Source organism: Canis lupus, chromosome 34, assembly GCF_048164855.1.
Source record: "Canis lupus baileyi chromosome 34, mCanLup2.hap1, whole genome shotgun sequence".
NCBI classification, from domain to species: Eukaryota; Metazoa; Chordata; class Mammalia; order Carnivora; family Canidae; genus Canis; species Canis lupus.
This window is the reverse complement of record NC_132871.1, coordinates 22,600,081-22,623,249: the sequence shown is the minus strand read 5'-3', so window position 1 is coordinate 22,623,249 and position 23,169 is coordinate 22,600,081. Positions and strand designations below refer to the sequence as shown.

The 23,169-nt window shown below is 36.1% G+C and overlaps 1 protein-coding gene across 2 annotated transcripts in view; it reads right to left on the bottom strand.

Moving 5' to 3' along the window:
- Positions 1–22,885, bottom strand: part of KCNH7 (potassium voltage-gated channel subfamily H member 7) — a 474,114-nt gene extending 451,229 nt beyond the window's left edge. For both annotated transcript variants that reach the window (XM_072811055.1, XM_072811056.1), the window contains exons 1-2: positions 22,641–22,885; positions 20,692–20,922 (exon numbers count right to left, since the gene is read on the bottom strand). In XM_072811055.1, the coding sequence (XP_072667156.1) occupies positions 20,692–20,922; positions 22,641–22,716 (307 nt within the window). In that variant the 5' untranslated portion in view covers positions 22,717–22,885. The remainder of the gene's footprint in view (positions 1–20,691; positions 20,923–22,640) is intronic.
- Positions 22,886–23,169: the final 284 nt, after the last annotated feature.

Here is a 23,169-nt window from a genome sequence, read left to right as displayed (position 1 = left end):
TTTAATCAACACCACCTCTTAGGGACTGGTATATTGATCTCAATATAACTATACATTTAAACATGCTCTCTTTCAATCTTCAAAGAAAGCTGGGTCATTCTAGATTTCAGTATTTTGGTGAAGAAGAGATATATGTGACCATATGAGCAACACGTATGGTTTTTCTGGATTACACAATTGATTTCCTCATAACTCTTATTCTCTAGATTTAAAAAGTCTAGTTAGAAATCTTCCCTACCAATGAAACCTTTTCTACCATTCCATTTTCCTCTTTCCTCTCACTTATTTTATTTTAGTAGAACTCTTTGGATCTACATCTAACAACAACAACAAAAAAAAATGGTGCTCATTAAAATTGTCTTTTCTGCCTTACCTATAATAGAATCTTGAAAATTACAAGCAGAAATCAATAGAGAGTACCCTACCCTGAAGGGCTCAAAGATTACTGAAGATCCATTTGCCACTTAACAATAAAAATAATGCCCTTAAACAGAAGTGAGGTACCATTTACTAATGCAGGAAAGAATTAAATGCAATTGGTTTAGATATAGTTTTAAGAGGATGAAATATTGTATTTAAGATTATGAGTTACCACTGTTACCAGGGGTGAAAGTCAATAGAAAATAGGCCAACATGTAATAAAACAATGGATTTAGTGCCTTTGAGGCATTGCTAAAATCTGAGAGGCCACTGGGGAAAATAAACAAAACTAGTTGCTAATCAAATGTGTAACTCTTATTTCCTACTCATGAAAATAAATCCTGGTTGGTATTTCAGGATATTACTAATGTCTTTCAACTTTGGGGAAAAAAAGACAGAAAAAATGTTATTAGTTTTGATTTTACTGCTACGATGAAAATCTGATAGTAGAATATTACATATAATGCTGATTCCCCTATACATGAAAGTAAATGCCCAGAATTTATTTTTTTAAATTTTATTTATTTATTCATCATAGTCACAGACTGAGAGAGAGAGAGAGAGAGGCAGAGACACAGGCAGAGGGAGAAGCAGGCTCCATGCAGGAGCCTGACGTGGGATTCGATCCCGGGTCTCCAGGATCACGCCTTGGGCCAAAGGCAGGCGCCAAACCGCTGCGCCCCCCAGGGATCCCAAATGCCCAGAATTTAATGGATGTTTTTACTTTGATGCATTTATTTAAGTCATACTAAAGTCTGTGTAATGATTGTATGGTTACAGAAAAAACTATCTGACTCTGAATGTAAATAGTGACTTTACATTCAAGGAAAATGTATACACAGTGAAATGCAAATCTAAGTATATAGTTTGTTAAGTATGGACCAATATAGAGACTCATGTAATCAACATACTAATCAAGATCTAGAATGTGCCCATCAATCCCAATCATTTCCATGTGCTCCCTTCCAAGCAATATCTACTCCCTGCACCTCATAGGCAACTACAGTTTTGATTTTTATCACAATAGATTAGCTTGGGGCAGCCCAGGTGGCTCAGCAGCCTGGGGTGAGATCCTGGAGACCCGGATCAAGTCCCATGTCAGGTTCCCTGCATGGAGCCTGCTTCTCCCCCTGCCTGTGTCTCTGCATCTCTCTCTCTCTCTCTCTCTCTGTCATGAATAAATAAATAAAATCTTAAAAAAAAAAAACAATAGATTAGCTTGTTGTTCCTAATCTTGAGGTTTATATAAATAAAATTATGCACTATTTTTTCTTTTATTTATGGCTCTTTATTGAGAATCTTTTATAATATTGCTCTTTCATATTAATAATTTGTTATTATTTATTGTTGGTTGGTATACTGATAGTTATACCACAATTTATATAACTGTTCACCTGTTAATGAACACTTGGGTTGTTTGCAGATTTGAGCTATTATAAAAGAAGCTACTGCAAACATTTTATACAAACCGTTTTTCAGACATATATTTTCATTTGTCTTGGATAAAAATCCAGAAAAGGAATTACTAGATCTTAAGGTAGGTGCATGTTTCATTTTACAATAAAACACTAAACAGTTTTCCAAAGTATTTATACCATTTTGTAATCTCACTGGCAGTGTATGAAAGTCTCAGGTGCTCCATATCCTCACCAACATTTGATATTGTCAGTCTTCTCATTTTATATATTTTGTTGGGTATTAATTTTTTTAAGATTTTATTTATTATTCATGAGAGGCAGAGACACTGGCAGAGAGAGAAGCAGGCTCCTTGCGGGAGCCAATGTGAGATTTGAGTCCGGGTACGAGTTCATGCCCTGAGCGGAAGGCAGATGCCCAACCACTGAGCCACCCAGGTGTCCCTCTGGTGGCTATTAAATAGCATCTTACTTTGGTTTTAAATTGTATTTCCTTTTTCTTGTGCTTATATGGCCATTGAGTATTTTCTTTTGTAAAGTATCTACATGAATCTTATGCCCATAATTTTCATTTGGGTTGTTTTTTACTGATTATATGGTATATAGTGTATATACACATGTATTTAAAATATAATTCCTTAGTCAAATAAATTTATTGGTGACATTTCCCTCTCAGTCTATGTTAATTTTCATGTGCTTAATGAAAGTTTTTGAAGTGCATAAGTTTTTAATTTTGATGATGTCAAGTTAATCATTTTTCATTCTTATGGATAATGTCTTTTGCATACTTTCTTAGAAATCTTTGTCCACCAAAGCTATAAACTTTTTCTTGTTGTTTATTTCTAGATAGTTTGTAAATTTAGCCTTTATGTTTAGGTCTACCAACCATATCAAATTAGTTTTTGTGCATAGGATAATGTAAGGCTCAAGATCTACTTTTCCCATACATTTATCCAGTTAATCTAGTTCATTTGTTGAAAAGATTGGTATTTTTCCCCATTGAATTACTTTGGTGTCTTTATAAAAAATTAATTAACAATATAAATGAGGATCTATTCATGGGCAATTCTGATACATTGATCGATTTATTTACACTATATGCCAAGACTTTACCACCACGATTACTATAGCCTTATAGTAATTCTTAAAATCAAGTGGTTAGAGTTCTCTAACTTTGTTCTTCTTTTCTGTAATTGTTTTGGCAATTACATACCCTTGGCATTTTCATATACATTTTTTAGTCAATATACATGAAAATGGATGTACATTTTTATATCAAAAAATCTGCCATAATTTTGGTTAAGATTGCAGATTGACTTGGGAAGAGTAGACATCTTTACAATATTGAAACCTCCAATTCATGAACATGTAGTATCTCTACATTTACTTATTTGCTACTTAACTTCTTTTAATAATATTTGTAATTATTTTAATGTAGATGTTTTCCATGTTTTTGTTGAGTTTATGATTTTTTTTTGAGTTTATGATATTGATGCTGATTTTGAGTATTTTAAATTTTTTTATTAAACTATGTAAAAAATGGCAAGATAAGTGATGAAAGTTCACATTAATAATGAAGCAAACTAACATTAGGTGCTTCTGGTAATGCTCTGAAAAGGATACAACTTCATATTTTATATATAACACAAATCCATAACTTGAATTAACTTATGATGATTTACCAAACAAATTCAAACTGAACATTCTACAAAATAATGAGCCAATATCCTTAAAGAGTGCCAATGTCAGGAAAGACAAGAAAGGCTGAGGAAGTCACACAGTCATCCATTTAAAGAAGACTAAAGAAACATGACAACAAACTGCAATGTATGATACTGGCTTAAACCCTGAATTGTTAAAAACTAATGAGCTAAAGAGCAATATAGGGACAATAGTCAAAATTTGAAGGGTATATTAGATAATATTTGAAGTATTTAAGGATGTATCTATGGATGTAGGGGCATGATCTGTGCAAATAATTTTCAAGGGTCTCAGCAAAATAAGTAGGCATAAAAAAGCAATGTGTATGTGTTACACAGAAAATGGAGAGAGAGATAAAGCCAATGTGACAACTTGTAAACAATAGCTGAATCTATATTATGGTAATTTTAGAGTTCACTGTAATATTTTTCCAACTTCTCCATAGGTCTGAGTATTTTCCAAAATAAGAATTTTAATTAAAGTGATCACCCATATGGATCTTTCCTGAAAGTTTAGAAGAGTAATAGCTTTAATCTGAGTGCCATTTGAAAGACATTTTGCTTTACAGCTACCAAAGCTTTCTGGCATGTCTAGCTCATTATGCTTTCTTTGGAGGGGACACTGTTTCCTTCAAATAAGGAGCTGAGCAAGAATGCAGGGTAAGAGATAAAAAGAAATGGCTCCTAATCCAAGAATATTTGCTGCTCTTCTCTGTGACTACAGAAAGGCTAAATTGAAAATAATGCTGATTTGAAAGCCTGTGTGTGCTTGTTCCATCCTAGTTCGTCAAGAAGGGGAGACATGTTATCCCAAAAATAAGATCACCCATAAAAATGTAACTTCTATTTCCACATATAAATTATTCAGTGTATTTATCCAGGTGTTTCTTTATTCCATGGACTTTTATTTAGCAAATATATAGTGACTGAGATTCCACAGGTGGACAGGAAAACAGAGCAGTTTGGAGGGGGTAATTCCCCATACCTCCATTTATTTTGCTCACATTCTTCTCATAATGTTTCGTCACGGGCAGTGACCTCAACAACCAACAGTATTTTTAGAAAGACAGCTAGTTGGATCTGCAAGGAAAGAAGGACTTTTAGAATTACTGTTATCCATAATTGTTTTTGTTGTTGTTATCATTGTTATTATTTTCCTTTATGGATTGTGGCACTGCAAAAGCTAAATTGTTTTCAAACTCAATTTTCCCATTCAAAAATGACTTCCTTTATGTTTGTATTGGATCTGGAAAAAATACACACAATTATGAGAATACCAGCTGTATTATTTTTGCTTACTTTCCTCTGAAAAACAAACCCTTACTCCTTAAGTTTGATTTTTTGATAATTACATCTCTCTCTTTAAATTTGGAAATACCAACTTCCATTTAAACCCATGAGAACTAATAAGTTTAGGGTGTACTGCAAATATGAATGAATTAATTATTTTTTAAATTGCTTTTATTAGAATGTTATTATTAACTTTTTGCTTTAATATTATCTGTCCCAACTTCTCTGGGGTTGTTCCTCCTACTTAACACATATCCTTTAGGCAACAAACTGTACACACAAAAGGCTAATTTTATCACAGGATTACAAACAGACTAACACACATGACTAAGGCCTTACAGAGAAGCTGGAAAAAAGATGGCTGGTCACACACCCTGTACACACCCATGCTTTAACAGATTCCAAGATAAAGATCCTTTATAGGACCTCTAAGAGTCCGAGGTACCTCATAAAGAACTGCTGGCATTCAACAATGAACTCCGTCGCTTTACTTTTAGTCCTTCTGCTCTCATGACTCACTGTGGTTCACAAAGTGGTTGATGTTAAGTCCTTTACTAAGAACCTTCAACATGGTATTTATAGAAAGATTCATTTGTAGTCTTTTTTCAAAGAGGTCAGCAGGTGCAATATATTCTTTGGAGGAATTCTGACTCATTTCTCCAGATTGCAAGATACTGTCTTTGTCTACACAGTAAAGCATTTCAGGCATCACAAGAATGAGTCGCTACATTTTAAAACTCACTACTTCCAGAAACCTACAAAGTGTTCATGAAAAGTCTGCACTATAGAATGGTATACATTTTGAAAACCTGATACACAGTGCCAGATATAGGTTGTATTTAGAGTGTTCATTCTTCCAGTTTGTCTGGACAGTTCTGGATTTTTCATGTTTTCCTGGTATAATTATTAATTACTTCCCTTTTTTATTTTAAAAAGAGTCCTAAAAAAAAAAAAAAGAGTCCTGCTTCGGATAATAAATTATATGATCACCTTAGCTATACTTGGGCATTTATATCCATATATTTTCTTCAAATCAATAGGTTTCAAATAATTCTACATCTTTACTCTAAATAAAATACTTCTTGCTTCCCACTAAGTCCTGGAGTGGTGGACTGAGCTTACATCTCATTGTGACTTGAACGTTCTCTTTTCAAAAACACACAGGTTTCTGGAATACCATTACTGGTTGCAATGTAGCTGAAAGACATCTGTGCACAGAGTCCAAGTTGCCCAGACTGCTGACATTTTTCAGGGCAACCATACCTAAAAAGGGTTTCAGCATTTCAAAATAGGTCTAAGAATAAATTATGCAGAATTTTAGGCCATAATCTCCAGGATAAAATCCCTGGGATTTCACATTTTAAATGTTTAAGGAATCCTGTTGATACCTTCTTTTACCTACTGACATCAAAATTTGGTTCACATTTTTTATTCAGTGACACATGGAGCTCAGTTTCTTTTTGAGCACAACACTCACTGAGCATACTAACTTAATATGTATTTTTAATCCAATTCCTTTTCACACATTTTTTCCTATTCATATTATTTTATTTGTTAACAATCGTATTACATTTACTAGGTTCCAGGGGAAATTGTAAGTGCTTTTACAAACACAGATACATTTAATCCTTGCAAAACCTGTAAGAGAGGTTCTATTACTATCAGAGTCTCCATTCACTGATGATGTCTGAAGACAAGGTAGTTAAGTAACCTGCAGAAGATCCCACAATGTGTATGTTCACTATTTAGACCCAGACAACCTGACTCCAGAGTCTATGATCTTATTAGCCACTATGCTATGTTCCCTCCTTATCATCCTTTAAAAAAAAAACAAGAGATGACTTCCATTTTATCGAAAAAATAATTGGCAGATCAAATGGTTGGGAGAGTTTGCCTCATGTTTTAATGAACTCATTTATTTAAAGAGATCATTTGTCGAGAAGCTACTTTTGCAAGGCACTGAATTAGGCAGAAGGGAAAGAAGGTGAATTTATTTCTAAAACACCAGAAGCAAGTGTTTGTCTAATTGCATTTAAGAAAAGATCAGAAACTTCCAAATTTAAAACAAAAATCAAGAAACAATTCATATTTTTCTGTCAAATGGGACTTGACTCTATAGATGTGTATACAGTGGGCATCAGGGCCCACACATGGACAGAAGGAATGCCCAGTGGTGTTCTGGAGTTCAGAGGACATAGGTCCTGAAAGAAGACAAAATGCACTTAAATTGCAGCTGTATTATATATTACCTGTGCAGCCTTGGGAAGTTTACTGACTTCATCTTTTCAATCTGTAAAATGGGAACAAACATCTACTTCATAAGAAGTTGTAAGGATTAAAGAAAAAAGATTTTAGAAGAGTACTGGCACATTGTAAATGCTCAATAAATGGTAGCTCATATTCTTTAAAATGCTCCAACCATACTGCATTATTTAATCCAGCTCAGTTATAGAATAAAACATAAGTTGCCACAGACAGATAATTTAACAAGCCCAGTCTTAACTCACTAGCAAGATACCAGTGTGTATGAATGTAAATAAACTAAGATCAACAAAAAGAACACCAATCCAGGTCTGATTTTTCACTTAAGTAATGCTTAAACTGGTTATGGAGATCGGCAAGGGGTGATTATTTCAATTCTGGAGCAATGGGATTAGTAGCAAGGATACCTGGTTAAAATATTATGTCATTACTTAAGACATTTTTTTTCTTCATTTCTTTAGTGTACGTTTCTTGGAATCTTTAACATAAGCTCGCACATATCACTTCTGCTGGAATGAAAATGAAATTCCCTGAAATTTCTTTTGTTTGTCTTCTCCAGGTAAATCAACATGTATCGAACATAGTTAAAAGGTAAGGCTTCATCTTCATTCTTTATATTTTAATTTTTAAATGCTATAACCTCAGATATTCTAACTAAAATCTCTAAGCCTTCTTTTCTGGATAAAATGTTTTTAAATGTCACTAGTAATTTTTAAGATGGCATATGAAACGTATTTACAAAAATACTCTTGCCTATTCTTTTACACTCAAGATTAATTTTCATTAGCTGAGCCGTAGCTCAACCAAATATTTATCTTTATTTTCATTTATTGAAGACAAATCAAGAATGATAATATAAAACTTACCTGGTAAAGATTTAGAGAACTTAATCATTATCCATTACACTTTAAAAAATTAGATTAGTAACAACAAGTACTAACAGAATTCTTTTACGTGAAGTATTCTCTGGAGGGAAATTGATCAGTGAAGTTATTGGCATCCTCAAAGGAGCAAATAATTAAAACAAAATGTTGTGCAATTCAAACTGTACTCACATTATTTAAAATAATGAATGTTGGTGGGTATGAAATTTCAGCAGGGCACCTTCTGCTCACTCTGGAAACATGAACTGCAAAGAAACAAGTCCTACAATTGTAGAGGGAGAACTGAGTAGAAGCCAGCTAACAGGACAGTCGAGGCTGTGCATCATTAGTGGCATTTTTGTGCAGTCCTTCATTCAGGGAGCAAATTCAGAGGAGAGCAATCTGGGAATCCATAAATCCTACTGAGCTTTGGTTAAGTGACATTCATTATAAAGAACACCTAGAGGGAAGACCCGAGAATTGAGTCACAGCTAGAAAGATCAGATTACCTGAGCTCTGCATGTCTTGGTTAAGTAAGGCAGCCTAGGAAGGGAATGATCTTTGTCTGCAGTCATTTTGGTCGTGTTAGATTGGATAAAGTTACAGGTTTATCGACTACTATGTTGAGTTTCTGTCGCTTGTATATTTCTCACGAATTATTGCATATTTTAAGCATTTAATGTCATTTATTCTTTATGAGTACATTTTGCTTCTGTTACATGGTATCTCAGCTGAATGTTTATTATTATGCATTCACTACCTTTCATGTTTATCACTCTGAGTCTAAACAAAACTATCAATATTTAAATATGCGTAGCTATATGTATATATATTCAGATGCAGACAAATAAAAACTCTTTTCACTAATCAAGATTTTCATTATTGTTTAGATAATACAAAATGTGAAATCCTGAAAGTAACTTCAAATAGAACTTACTCCAAATAGAAAGGAGAAACTGTTCACAGAATGCTGCTAAGTAGTCAGTAATTAGTACTAGTTTCTGAATCTGAGGCTGGGAAAACAGTCGGCAAATTACTGAAACGAAAATGTGAAAGTGAAGAGCCATTTTTGGAAGAGTGACCCTGGCGTGGGATGATGGGTCTAGTCTACACAATCAGCTACTCAAGAGATTTTCATTACTTTCTAGGTTTGGCAATACTGAGCACTATTTTCTTTAAAATAAGAATATAAAAAAAAAAAAAAAAGAATATAAATTGCCTCAAATATTTTCTACATGGTTTTTCAATAAAGAGTGCTGGTCAAATTCAGTGATGAAACAGTAAGATACACTTTTTATTGGGTCAACAAAAATTTTAAAGAATGCCCATCTTTACTATACACAGTAAATGTGCAATTAGGTTCATTATCTCTGAAGTGTAAATTGATAATAGGTACCAAAAGTTTTTAATGTACACATACTGTTTTACCCAGCACTTATATCTCTAGGAGTATACACTAAGGAAAACAATAGCACAAGTGTGCAAGAGAGATAGTCTCTTCGTATGTGTTTACAATTGTGAAAAGTTGATAATAATAAAGTATTTGGTTGGTAATACATCCTTTAAAGTAATGCTTTGTGAATATTCAAATAATTTGTGAATATTCAAATTGTGGCCTGTCCATGTGTTAAATATTATATAATGATTAACTTCTCAGTGAGGAAAATAGGCTACAGTTTGGTACAGATACTCCTATCCTGGTCTTGTCAAAGAAAATAACAAGTATGTGTGTGTGAATGCATGTGTGTGTATAGAAAATACGCTTATTTTTTAGGTTCAAGATCATGGGCCTTTTTTTTCTATTTGTTCTCTGTATTTTCTCATTTTTTGACAGTGGAGTTAAATCACTGTAAGAGAGAGCAGAGATCATAAAGTCCTTGTTGAGGGGTGCAATCCTGTTTCAGGGACGTGACTGATGAAGTGTCTGCTGATACCTAACAGGCCTCACCATCTCAACTTATGACTCTAGTTTGGGTAAAAGAATGAAATGTGTTGGGAAACCAACCTAAGTATGAGGCTGTTTTCAGTGTTTAGAGAAAGACTGCAGAAAAAGACATCAAAACAATGGTAAGTATTTGTAAGTTTATTACTCGGTATATTTGACTAAGGACATCTAGGGAAGGCTGGGATTGCTTCAAATGTGCATATATTATTATAAGAACGTGTAGACATATTCTTTCTTTTATTGACCTGAAGATTAACCATCAGAATTAGCTGACTAGGCATTAAAGATCCATCTGGACTGTCCTGACCCTTCATCTCTCTCCTTCTAGGCTAACTGAAGGATGAGTGGTTGTTATGTCTTTTTTCTATGAAGAGCTACAGGTTAAATTGCTTCACAATATATAACCACATGGCAGCAAGTTGTTAAGTTAATTAAACAATGTAGGTTGGTCAACTTTTACAACTCACATCCAGCAAAATGACTGGCACGGAATGTTGAATGAATGAGACTTCTCTAAAACAAGCCACCTGACCTTTTCATTGGTAAACAGGTGTACACCTGGGTTCTTTTAAATTTATTTTTTGCTCTCTCTCCATTTCTTCTCTTTTAAATAAGTGCCTTAACAAAGCCCTTCAAAGAGTTCAACATTGAGGGGAAGAGACAGACTAGAAACAAATTATTACAAGATTATTTCTTTAAGTGTTCTAACAGAGATAAGAAAAAAAAGCTAGAAAATATGGACACGGTTGCCTGAGGGATTCAGAGAAGACCACGCAGAGGAGACGATGGTAGCCTCTGGATGGATCTCAGAAGCACAAGATAGTAGGGTGTGTAGCAGAAACTGAGACTGACATTTGGATCAAGAAAATTAAAGATGTTTTAAATAAACCAGAGACTCACCACACCAGTAAATTTATGATTTCCCTTTCAAATACTAGTGGTGCATTTGGCCGAATCACATGATTTTGCCAGGAAATAAAACTTTGTTGGGGGAAGAAGAGAGTAAGAACACAACAGAACTTCTGCAATTGAATCACACTGCCATATGAATTTTCTTCCAAACTACTAGATAAAGAGTAGTTGAGCAGCCCTTAACTAAAAATGTCCCCCAAATCTAAATTGACCAGGTAATTTACAGTCCCAAACAGGGACACTTTTAAAAGGAAAAAACAGTGCCATTAATAATTATGCAGAGATTACAGGCATATACTAGCTATCCTTAATCTACTGATATTGAGCATCCTACCAGATAGAGATACATTTTGAATGATATAGTCCTGTTTAAAATACAAAATATCAAGGATAAAGGTTGCTTCATTCATCTTTTGATGATAATCAAATCAATCAGATTCACACCTCAGATAATCAATAAGAAATCATAATTAAGAACTACAATTAGGACATATAATATGGAATAGGTTTAGTTTTAAAAAGTGTACCATTTAGAGGCAATAAACTTTGTAAGCATAGACATTTATTTTTTTAAGAGAGAGAGAGAAATACTGAATATAGATGGTTCTAACTAGTAGTTTCTCATCTTTTTAAAAAAATATTTATTTATTTATTCACAAGAGACAGACAGAGAGAGAGAGAGAGAGAGAGAGGCAGAGACACATGCAGAGGGAGAAGCAGGCCCCATGCAGGCAGCCTGATGTGGGACTCAATCCCGGGTCTCTAGGATCACACCCCGGGATGAAGGTGGCACTAAACCGCTGAGCCACCAGGGCTGCCCAGCATAGACTAATTTAGATTTCAAACTCATCCCCACTCAGGTCTGTGATCATCAGTACTTCACTTCACTTCTCTGAATGTCAATTTAACCTGTAAAATGGGATAATACTTATTCCCAAAGCTGTCATGAAAATCAAATAATGTATATAAAGAGCCAGTCACAAGATTGGAACTCAATTAACATTAGCCCTTTGGGAAAAGAGTAATAGGGTGAAGGGCTATGGTCTATGAACTACAACCATGGAACTTAAAACTTAAAGAGCACATCTGTGAGTATAAAAGACTTAATTAAATGTATAGCTCAAGATTAGCTGATTAACACTATTAAAGAAAACAGATGATGGATATAATCAGAAAAAAATTTTAACTAATTTAGCTGAGGGAAGTGCATGGGAACCTGAGGAAAAATTATTCATACAACATACAATGTTGCATAGCTCTAACATTGATTTCATTGAATTGATGTAATCTTAGTAAATTAAAAAACCTGAGGATTATAATTTCAATATGTAATCTTTTCTAGCACAAATGGGTTTTCATTTTTTAGTATAAATACCTTATTCAGTTTGCCCTAGATTTTTTTTTAAGATGTTATTTATTTGAGAGAGAGAGAGAGCACATGAGCAGGGGAGATAGACAGAGGTAGATGGAGAAGCAGACTCCCCACTGAGCAAGGAGCCCAACAAGGGGTTCCATCCCAGGACCCTGGGATCATGACCTGAGCTAAAGGCAGACGCTCAATCCACTGAGCAACCCAGGTGCCCTGTCCTAGATTTTATTCTTTACTTGATCTTTGGGATATTGGTTATGAAACCACCACTAATTTTATACTTTAATTTTTATCATCATACCAATCATCTTGGGTCATTAGTACAGATTTCACTGATTAGAATTAAGAAAGGTCCTTTGCACACAAGATGTCAAAAATCTTTATGCAAAGCCACGGCAATTCTAAGTTGTCTTGAATCCATGCAGTTATTACATGTTTCTAAAAACCAATATTTCAAACAACATGAAAGAATCAATGTCCCATCAAAGCAAACAAACAAAAAACTTAACAAATAGAAACACTCCCAGTGATTCTCAGGAAAGAAGAAAAAAACAGAAAGCAAAAACCCAAATAAAATCAGCAATGGTGAGAGTCCCCCTCCTGTAACAATGTCATCTGACTGGCCACCCAGAGATAAAAGCAGGTAAACAAGAGCAGCGTGGCTGGAGCAGCCTCGCCAGACTTCGCCTGGCACAGTCTAGTTTAGGTGAGTTCACAAACAGAGCTGACTAAGGGCGCAATGCACACATAGTCTTCTCTCACTCCTCTCCAGTCCTCACCCACCAAGCTCCAGCCCAGGCTGGCTTATCCATTTTCAAAATAAAAAGTAGGCTGATATATTCTAGAAAACAATGGAAACCATGAAGAGTTTGTGTACGTGCAGGCCTACTTTAATGGAAGAAAGGGTACAGGGGGCCATTTGAACTGCCCACAGAAAGACTACTTCAGTTTTCTTAATTAGATGTTTTCTATAAATTAAAGGACTAAGAGAAAGATATGGAATGTTTGGTCACAGCAATAGGAGCCCAGTCCTTGGATTTCTCTTAACCCACCTGTGACAAATGGCCATTTTACTTTACCTATTCAGTAATACAACAAATTTCCTCACGATGGTGATTAATGTTTTACTGCTGCCTGACTCTATTGTTTTTCAGTAGTTTAGCACTTTTGCTAAACGCAGATAGTGCAGTAAAGAGAGAGAAGATATTCTTCTGACAATCATAATCAATAATAATAGCTTTTACTATTATTAATAAACTAGCTTTATTATTTTAGATTTAACACTCTCATTATTGAGTGGCTCTGAGAGCAAGCTTCACTGTCAATTAAGAATTTTCAAGAAAACACTGAGAAATAAAAAATACCAACACTGTGTAACTTATGTAGTTAGTAGAGTATGTCCAATGCAGCAATAAATGCAAGCCAGAAAAGAACAGGAGAGAACTTTGACTTTGGTTATTACAGAAAGATTGCTGGAGACATTAGTGAGAGCCATTTTGATGTGGAGGAGAGTGAGTGACATTTGGGTAACTGGTTAATAATTTTTTGTTAATAGCTTCTCTCTAATGCTTTATTAATTTTTTTCTAGCTATTTGCATAGTTTTAGTCTATGAAGATGATTTATATTTTAGCTTATAAGCAAAGAAATATAGTCACTGATAAAATTCAGGTGAAAATTGTTCTAAAGAACATTTTAGAAAGTAAGAAAAATCAAAACATCACATATTCCCTATAGCTCACTTTTGTCAAGCTCCTCTGATCTCAATCTGTTTGCTTCCCCAGAGCTATGCTACCATTTTTCATCTTCTCTTCATTCTTTGTGTGAATGCTACTTCATTCTTTGTGTGAATGCTACCACGTTTTTCATACCAGGTACTCTTCTATGTCTTCTTGACATAGAAATTCATAAGACTCAATATTTTCTTTGAATGAATTTTTAAAAACAGATAATATTAACTACAATAATATGTAATAGTATGTAGCACATTTCAGGTGCTACATTGGGGGTTAGAACCAAGTGTTGTGAAGACACAGAGAAATGTTAATATTCTGGAGCAAGCAGTGGGAGAGCATCAGGAAAGACTTCACAGAGAAGTCTTTTGATCTGTCTTTGGAAGGATGGTAATGGTTTCTTTAGCATGAGAAGCTGAGGGAAAGGCAATCCATTCAATGAGGCTTTCCACTGTTTATTACAGATGAAAGAAAACTTCTGAAGGGTGAGCAAAGCCTGGTGACATAAAAGAGAGGGCTGATTTGAGAAACTGTGAGCAGTCAAATATTATTGAAACATAAGATTTGTAAGAGAAATGGGGTTGGCAAGATATTCAACTAATTGATATTTTGTGAATATATATCATGGGCAAGAGACCAAGCTGGAAATAATGCTACATATTTTATTGTATACAACACATCCAATCAGCCTAACAAAGTGGGTGTTATCCTCCAAGGGTGTATCAGGAAAGTAACTGAGGCACAAGGAAGGTAAACTTAGTCAGACCTGTGAATTCAGTTGGTTCCTCTAAACACACCCTACTTAAAAAAGCAAGTGAGTTCAACCCTGAAGGGGATGAAGCATCCTATTAAGGAGGCTTGAACTTTATCCTGAGAGTCTTAATTAGTTAAGACAGGTTTTTTTAAGTCAAGGTATATCATAAGTGCATTGAGTAGCAAATATGGCAAAGTTGTTAAGGGCTCAGGCATCCCCACTTAGAAGCTGTGTGATTCAGTGACTTAATCTCTCAGGGTCTCAATGCTTTTTCTCATAAAATTGGGATAATGAGAGTATATGTTTTATGAGATTGTTGTACTCGTTATTTAATACATAAAATTCTTTACAATGATGCTTGGCTCCAATAAGTCATCACTGTATGTGATTCCTGTTTCAGAAATAGCTCTCTGATAGCATTGTGGAGAATGGATTGTAGAGTGAGGAAAACTTCAATCCTTAATATTCCCAGAGAAGAATGAAGAGGGCTTCAACTAGGGCTCCTGGCAGTGATGGAAAAGCAAAGACATGGGGAGATGTTTCAGATGTGAATATCGAAAGGAACTGGTGACCAGTTGGGTTTAGGGAGGAGAGGGAAGAAAATATAAAACAAAACGACCCCAAGGTTTCTAGTTTATATGGCCAGATGAATGTTGATGTCGTAACATTTCATGCTTCAACTGCCACTTTCCTGTGAATTAATTATCCTAGGACTCTCCTGGCTGCTGACTGCCAGTAATTGGTTTAGTGACTATTTATAGGGAAAAAATAAAAATAAAAACCATGTTGAAAGCCCTCAGAATCCAGAGAAGCCAGTTCCTCCCACTAAGGCTAGCCTATCCCTATCGCCCTAAACTGACCCTGTTCTCAAGTCCCTTGGGTGTGAAAATAACTGAGCCGTTATCTCTGAAGCCTGCAGACAACACGGCTTCTTTTTAGCACCAGAGCTGCACAGAGGTGCGGTGCTGATGGGTGGTAAAAAGGGGACTGATGAGCATAGCCCAACTGTAGTTTGGAGACATTTTGTTTTCACTTAGGACAATTAGTAAAATAAAGTTTTCAAGTTGTGAGGAAGAATATTTCTAGAGAATTCTTAGTTTCTCAATAAATACACTGATCAAATTTAAGCTCTATATAATATCCATAGTTCATGAAATGTTACAAAGTTTAGGTATGAAAGAAAATATATTTTAAGATTACTGTTATAATACTATGTTGGATGAAACATGAGACTATATAAACAAAAAGTTAAAATGAACACCCAAATAAATTCTGTGCGATATGCTCCCTGAAAATTTTTCCATTACTTGAGTTACACATACATAGAATATATTTCCATTCTTCTCCAAAAACTACCATCTGTATCTCTATTACACAATTCAAAAATTATGACGGTTGAATACTTCACGTGTCATATAACACATAGAACTATTCTAAGATTTATTTTTGAGCTATTAAAGTTTAAGTAGACTACCTTGCTTCTTTATTAAGTTAGGATTAGTTATAAATGACAAAAGGAGACAGGAAATACACAAAAACAAGTTGTTGTTTCGTTGGTTTTTTTTTTTTTTACAGTGGGAGGGATTGAAGAAGAGTGGTAATTAACCCTAAATTCTGTTCTCCATTTATATAAAAGCATCTTCATTTCATAGTCTGTTCTTTTTCCTTTAAAAACTATTTCATGAAAACAGCTTGGAGTTTAGACGATAGATGAACATTAGTCACTCCATAACACAAATATTCTGAAAGCAGAAATGAGTCTGTGTCCTCTTCTGCATCTCTTCCAATAGGATATTCCTCTAGTGACTAAAACATTACCTTAAAGAGAGGTGGTGGCACATGGTACACATCTTCACCTTTACTTCCAACAACACAATGCTTTCTAGAAGGTCTTTTCTAATAGCTCCTAGAGATGGTAGATTTGTTATCAAATCAAAACCTCTTTTGAGTTTAGCTGATCAAACATTGCCTCTGAAACTTTGTCCCAACATGACTGGTGCCCTGTATGGATCTGATCCCTCTCTGGATCAAGAGGACTTCCCTCAGCCTCTTCTCATCCTTTAGTTCTTTTTTTTTTTTTTTTTTTTTTTTTAATTTTTTTTTTTTAATTTTTATTTATTTATGATAGTCACACAGAGAGAAAGAGAGAGAGGCAGAGACACAGGCAGAGGGAGAAGCAGGCTCCATGCACCGGGAGCCCGATGTGGGATTCGATCCCGGGTCTCCAGGATCACGCCCTGGGCCAAAGGCAGGCGCCAAACCGCTGCGCCACCCAGGGAACCCAGCATCCTTTAGTTCTTTGAAGGCAAGGCAAAGATAGGGACATTTCTGATTTGTTAACAAAATTTCCATTGTACCATGTCTGAGAGCATAATGGCAAAAATATAGGAATGCTCGAACCTCTAAAAATAAAGCATTGTAAATGTCCTGTTTTCCTACCGAGTTAAGACCTTTCTTTCTTTTGGAGAAGCTTACTTTGATTTTCCAAATGTTTAGAGTTGCTTGATAATTTAAGGTAAAAATCACACATCTATGTATGCCTGAAGTGGATAAGCACTTCAACTGCTAGCTCTATTCCATGACATGTTCCAAACCTGACAAGCAATAATTTGAAAGATGACCAACTTTTCTGTTTCCTCACTATTAACATCACCTCCGAACTATGATCTAGTTAATAACCGAAGTGTTAGTTATTCCTCAATCTAATCTAATGATAAAAATGATTTTTATTTTCTAAGTAAGTTCTATACCCAACATGGGGCTTGAACTCACAACCCCGAGACCAAGAGGCACATGTTCTACTGATTGAGCCAATCAGGCACCCCTAAAAAGTTGTTCTTAAAATGAATGCATTATATTATTAAAATACATGCCCATCTTTGTATAAGCCTCAGTGTAATTATAGTTTTGTATAATTAGAGCTTTATGTCAAAAGATTTACAGCTTTATCACCTCAAGCAATATTTCACAGCTGCCAAGAATGATTTATGCAATAATGACTTAAACTGTAAAATAGAATCCTCAAAGGAAGGGCTGTCAAATATTCCTACTGCAAATAACTAGGTTTTAAAAAATTGATATTCTGGTAAATAGCAAGCTCAACTATACCTGGTAAAATCACATAAAGTAGCATGATAGGAAGTATTGCTTCATAAGAATGATCATGCAGCTCATCGTGCACTGCATCGATGTGAACTCATAATGTAGATCATGGGTTTAAAGTGCTTATGAAGCTTCTGGTGAATCTGAAAATCAAGTTTTCAGAAATAATACCATGCTCATATTTTTGCTACTCCAGTATGAGTGAATGGAAAAAGTGGAAACAATATCTCAACTTCTTGTTAATTTGCTCATTGTGCTTATTACATTCCTATCTGTATTCCCATAAAGGGCTAAATAGAGAATAAGTAAAGGAAGCATTTACTATACATAGTTAAGAAACCAAGAACCTCCCAAAAGTAAAAGACCTCAATAATAAAGAATTAAGGAAACTTTGAGGAACAAACCAATACAAATGTTGGTGATTTTATCCCTTCCTGCTTTTATAAATATAGAGTGGCTGGCAGGTCTCTATGAGGCAAGGCTTTCAAAGCATTTGAACTTCACAAGCTCTGACTGAATTTGCAGTTGCCATGTGAATAAAACCAATGCACTTCGAAGATTCTATTCAAGGTATCTGAACTAGTCTCAAAAACACAAGTTGATTACACTCAGAGCAAATAAGTCTGACTGTGTCTTCACAATCTAAAAAGGTCATAAAATTAAACTTTTTCTTTGGAGAAAGAAAAAAAAAGAAGCTTGGCCCATCATCTTATGTATTCCCATATTAATAAAAGTGAAATAGGCAGCATTTGTCATTAGCTCTAAAGATTACTAAGTCCTTGTAGACTGACTCAAATCTGAAAATAAAGCCAACACAAGCAACATCATCACCAAAGATTGATATTTATATACCTGAATAAGCTTTCAAATAAATTCCTGTCTAAAACAAGAAGGTTTTAATTCATACGATCGATTGCATCCTTCAGGTAGAAAGATTTGCATTAGTCAATGTACCAGCATCTTCACTGTACAAACCTTTACATTCATGTTTGTGATTCCACATTAACTTGCCTTTTCCTTAGGTGTTTTGAGATAACTTCACACTGACATTATACAAGCCACACAGGCTTTGAAATATCACCATTCCACTTGCAGTATAATAAATAATGACTTTCATTTCAAAATATTGTCTGAAAAATATGGTGAGTATCTAAGTGATCCTAACAGTCCAGATTCATTTTTATACTTAAATTCTAGAAGTTGAAAAAAACCTAACAGTCCAGATTCATTTTTTATACTTAAATTCTATAAGTTGAAAAAAACCTCTGAAATGTCCCAAAAAACATAACACCAAATGTGGACCAACATGCCCTGTATAACCACAATGCAAACTGTGTCAACATCATGATAAATATTCAGAAGGGGGAAAAAATGTCAGACATTCAAATTATTCCAAAAGTCCAAATTATTGGCATCAGAGACACACGCAAAAAGGATGAGTTGCATTTGGGTAGTGAGAGCCTTAGTCCAAGAAATGCTTTCAAGACAACAGAGCAATTAGGCTATTTCTAGCAAGCCAACACTACTGATTGAAAAGTGGTGGTGGTGGGGAGAAGGAGAACTTTAAAAACAATCTCTATGGTTGGCTGATAATCATATAATTGTTTTCACCCCAGACTAATCCAAAATTATACAAACCTGTTTATCTAATCATAATTTGTCACATATATTCACTCAAGTCAATGTTAAGGAAAATCCAGTAATTAAAAATTACATTTTCTATCATAAAATATTTAATTGTAAGAAAATAAGAGGAAATGTTAAACCTTCTCCATGCTAGAATTTCTGCTGTGATTTTATCGAATGATGAATCATTATATGATATAAGCTATAACAAATCACTCATTTTCTCATTTGCAAGACTTAAGAGTTTCCTAAAAAAACTGACTAGATATCCCTCTGCCCCATGGATTTCTGTCAATGGAAAAAAATGATAATGCAATATCAACAAAACTACCTACAATATGCATTTTTAACTGATTTATCTTTAAGCACTAAATTGTTAAATACCATTAAGTGTCCATATTTGAGAATATGTGTTCTTTTAAATGGGGGTATGTGAATATTCATACATGTGAGTTCATATACTATATATGGTATATTTAATGAATGCATGTCTAGTAAATGAGCATTTTTTTGAGAATTATTATAGGTGTAACATATTATGTTCCCATAGCAAACTTGAAAGAAGGAGGAGTGCCCTTGAAGTTGAGGTATGACCTTAAGTTTGAGATGTCAGTTTTGTTGCAGCTGAGAAACGAGTACAAATAACTCCACAGTATCATAGCTCCTTTAATCCATTTCTTATTTTAGGACTGATCTTGAATACATGAGCAGCTTTTATTATTTAATTTATACAGGTTTACTAGACCGATTTTTGAAGTTCTTGTATCTCACCCTTCATGTATAAAAAGGAGCAAAAGAAACAAGAGGTGTTGCCTATCAAATAAAGCTGAAGAACCAAGAAATATTTGTAACTGCAATAGTTTTAGTTGCAGATATACAGTTTTCAACAAACTATTGCTTTGTGAAATATTTATACAGTTCAAGCAACTAATCTCTGTATTTCTCTCCTACCAAATACATATCAACGCAATCAGTAAATTATTGGCCTTTATGTTATTCCCTAGAAAGGGGACAGTGTAAGAGTGATTTGTGGCACTTTGTCTTCAGTGATAGTAAGTTACTACACTATTGAAGAGTACAGAGTACCCTTATTCAAAGAAGAAATTGTTCCTACTAGTGCACTAATGACAATATCTATATTTCTTGAATCCTAAAATATATAAGATATATATAAATATATAAGCACAAAATATCTACACTGAATTTTTGGAGCTTCTCTGTGTATGGACTTTCAGTAATCAGTTGTCAAGATTTCATTTCAATGGAAACAAATAAAAATAATTCTAAATAGATGAACTTTACCATTTTTGTGATAGTAGGTGACCTCCACTTTCCTCTCCTCTGACCCCAGCAATGCTTGGGCAATTTGGGCAATATCATGCCTCTTGGTCTCAGGCCCATGGAGAAAGTCGCAGGTGCACGGCTTTTGCATGACATCTGGCCTGGAGAAACCAGTCATCTCGCAGAAACCATCGTTGCAGTAGATGATGGCACAGTTTTGCACTCTGGCATTTGCGATGATAAATTTTTTATCTGTAATAAGAAGATAGTAAGGCATCTTTTTAAAAGCTTCCACAAGATTTTCATAAACACTGGAGCAAATTGTTGCATAATAGGAGATCTGAAACGCAGGTGCTTCCCAAACTGCTAACTAACTGCCCAGGATTTAAAAAAAAAAAAAAAAAAAAAAAAAAACCTAAATGTGAAATTAACAGTCCTAGTATTTTTAACAAAAAGTATTTAGGAACTAGTCTTCAAATTTTGAAATGTAATTTGAAATGTAATTTCCCAAATTCATTCATTTCACTTCTCAAACCTTGTAACTCCCAGGGGTCCTAAGGCATACTCAAACAAGCAGCTGGCCCACTGATATTTCTAGAATGCCATTTAATTGTAAGATAAATATTTTCAGAGGCAAACAATGAAACATCCTGTAGCCGACAGATTTCTCACCTCAACCTTGTCCCTTAAAAGTACAACTTTCTCAAAGTAGCTATTATTTTTGGATTTGGTTTTTCTCTATCCCTCCAAGGCATAGTACACACTCATCATGTTAAATAACAAAACAAAACAAAACGTGAAACTATTAGCCATAAAACTATCTTACGTTAATTGGCAGTTCAATAATTCAAAGATTCACCTTTTGTAATATATATTTTCCACAAGATGGAAATGTTTACACATACACAGTAAATATCATGTTAACACCTCTTCACTTTTACTTTGGGAGAACCTCGAGTTCCTGTGTAGTATTAGGGATTTTAATGCAAAAGGCTCATTAAATTTTGATCATAAGTTATATTTACTATTTCCAGATAGACTGTGAACAGGATGCACTAGTTTATTTTGTACACAAGGTACTATATCCTCATGTCACTCAATGCAGTGCCAAAATAACTGCAAAATGCACAACATCACCAACCGTGTGTCAATGTGGTGTTCAGGAAATGTTGAACGTAAATTAACAAGGATTTAAAATGAATACATTGGATACAACAATCACTTATCTCTTATAGTTAGTCCATATGACACATGAGAATGTAAAATTTGTCTGCACTCAGTTTTGGGATTCACCCTACTGCCTTTCAATTTTCAAATGTCTTGATGGAAATTTAAGGAAATAATGAAGAGACGGAAACATTGTTTTGAATAATGAACCGTTTGCATTGGGAAGTAGTACGGATCGGGTACGGTTGTTTTTTGTTTTTTGTTTTTTGTTTTCCAAATTATCCTTCTTGGGATGTATTTGCATTGGTTCAAGGCAAAGTTTAGCTTCTAGAGACTGACAGCAAGCAAGCCTCCCTGGCATCGCGCAGCCTTGCAATTCCGCCCAGGTAGAGCAGAGTTTGCACGGCCGTTTACATCGCCGCGACCGGCCCCGCCGCCCCGCTCCGGGGGCTCGCTCTGCCCTGCTCCCGACTTTCCAAAAGTCTCCGATCAAACAGCCTCAAAAACGCAAACCCCCGTTCTCCCGGTACGTTCCCTTTAAGGTAGTGGGAGAGCAGGACCTGGAGTGGCAAGGCAGATGACGGAGCGGCGGGGAGCGGCACCCACCGCCTCCGACCGAGACCCCCCTCCGCGAGGCGACCGGAGTCGGCGGCCGGGGGGCAGGTGCGCGCGCGAGGCCCCGGCCCGGCTCGCAGCGCGTCCCCGGGGGGCCCGGACCTGCGGCTCCGCGGCCGGACGCGGCGACCGCCCAGCGCGCCGTCCGAGCGGAGAGCCGCGGAGGGGGAGACGGCGAACGAACTTACTTTGCCCTTCAAATTTCCGTATGATGGTCCCCAGAAATGTGTTTTGCGGTGCCACATGCCCCCTGCGCACAGGCATGTTGGCCCGGTCCTCCGAGGGGCGCGCCCGAGGCGGACTTCCCCGTCTCCTCGCCTAGAGCGCAGGCCGGCGCGCGAGCCGCTCTTTGTGGCTGAGCATCCTCCCTGGAAGCCCCGAGGCTCTGCCCATTAGCCCCACTCCTAGACGCCCGCCGTCCCCAGCCGAGCCCGATCCGTCCCCTCCGCCGCGCGGGGGGGGGGGGGGGGGCGCCGGACCGCCGCGGGGGCTGAGAGGGCCTGGGGGTGGGGAGAGGGGAGGAGGCGGGGGGAGGGGGCGGCGGGGGAGGGAGGAGGGAGGGAGGGAGGGAGGGAGGGAGCGGCGGGGGTGGGGTGGGGTGGGAGGGGGCGGGGAGTCACAAGGGCAATCGATCCGCTTCTCTGCTCCCAAACAGCGCCAATCTCCCAGTGCAAATGGGCTTAACCTGGCGGTTGCCCAGAGCTGGGAGGACGGCCT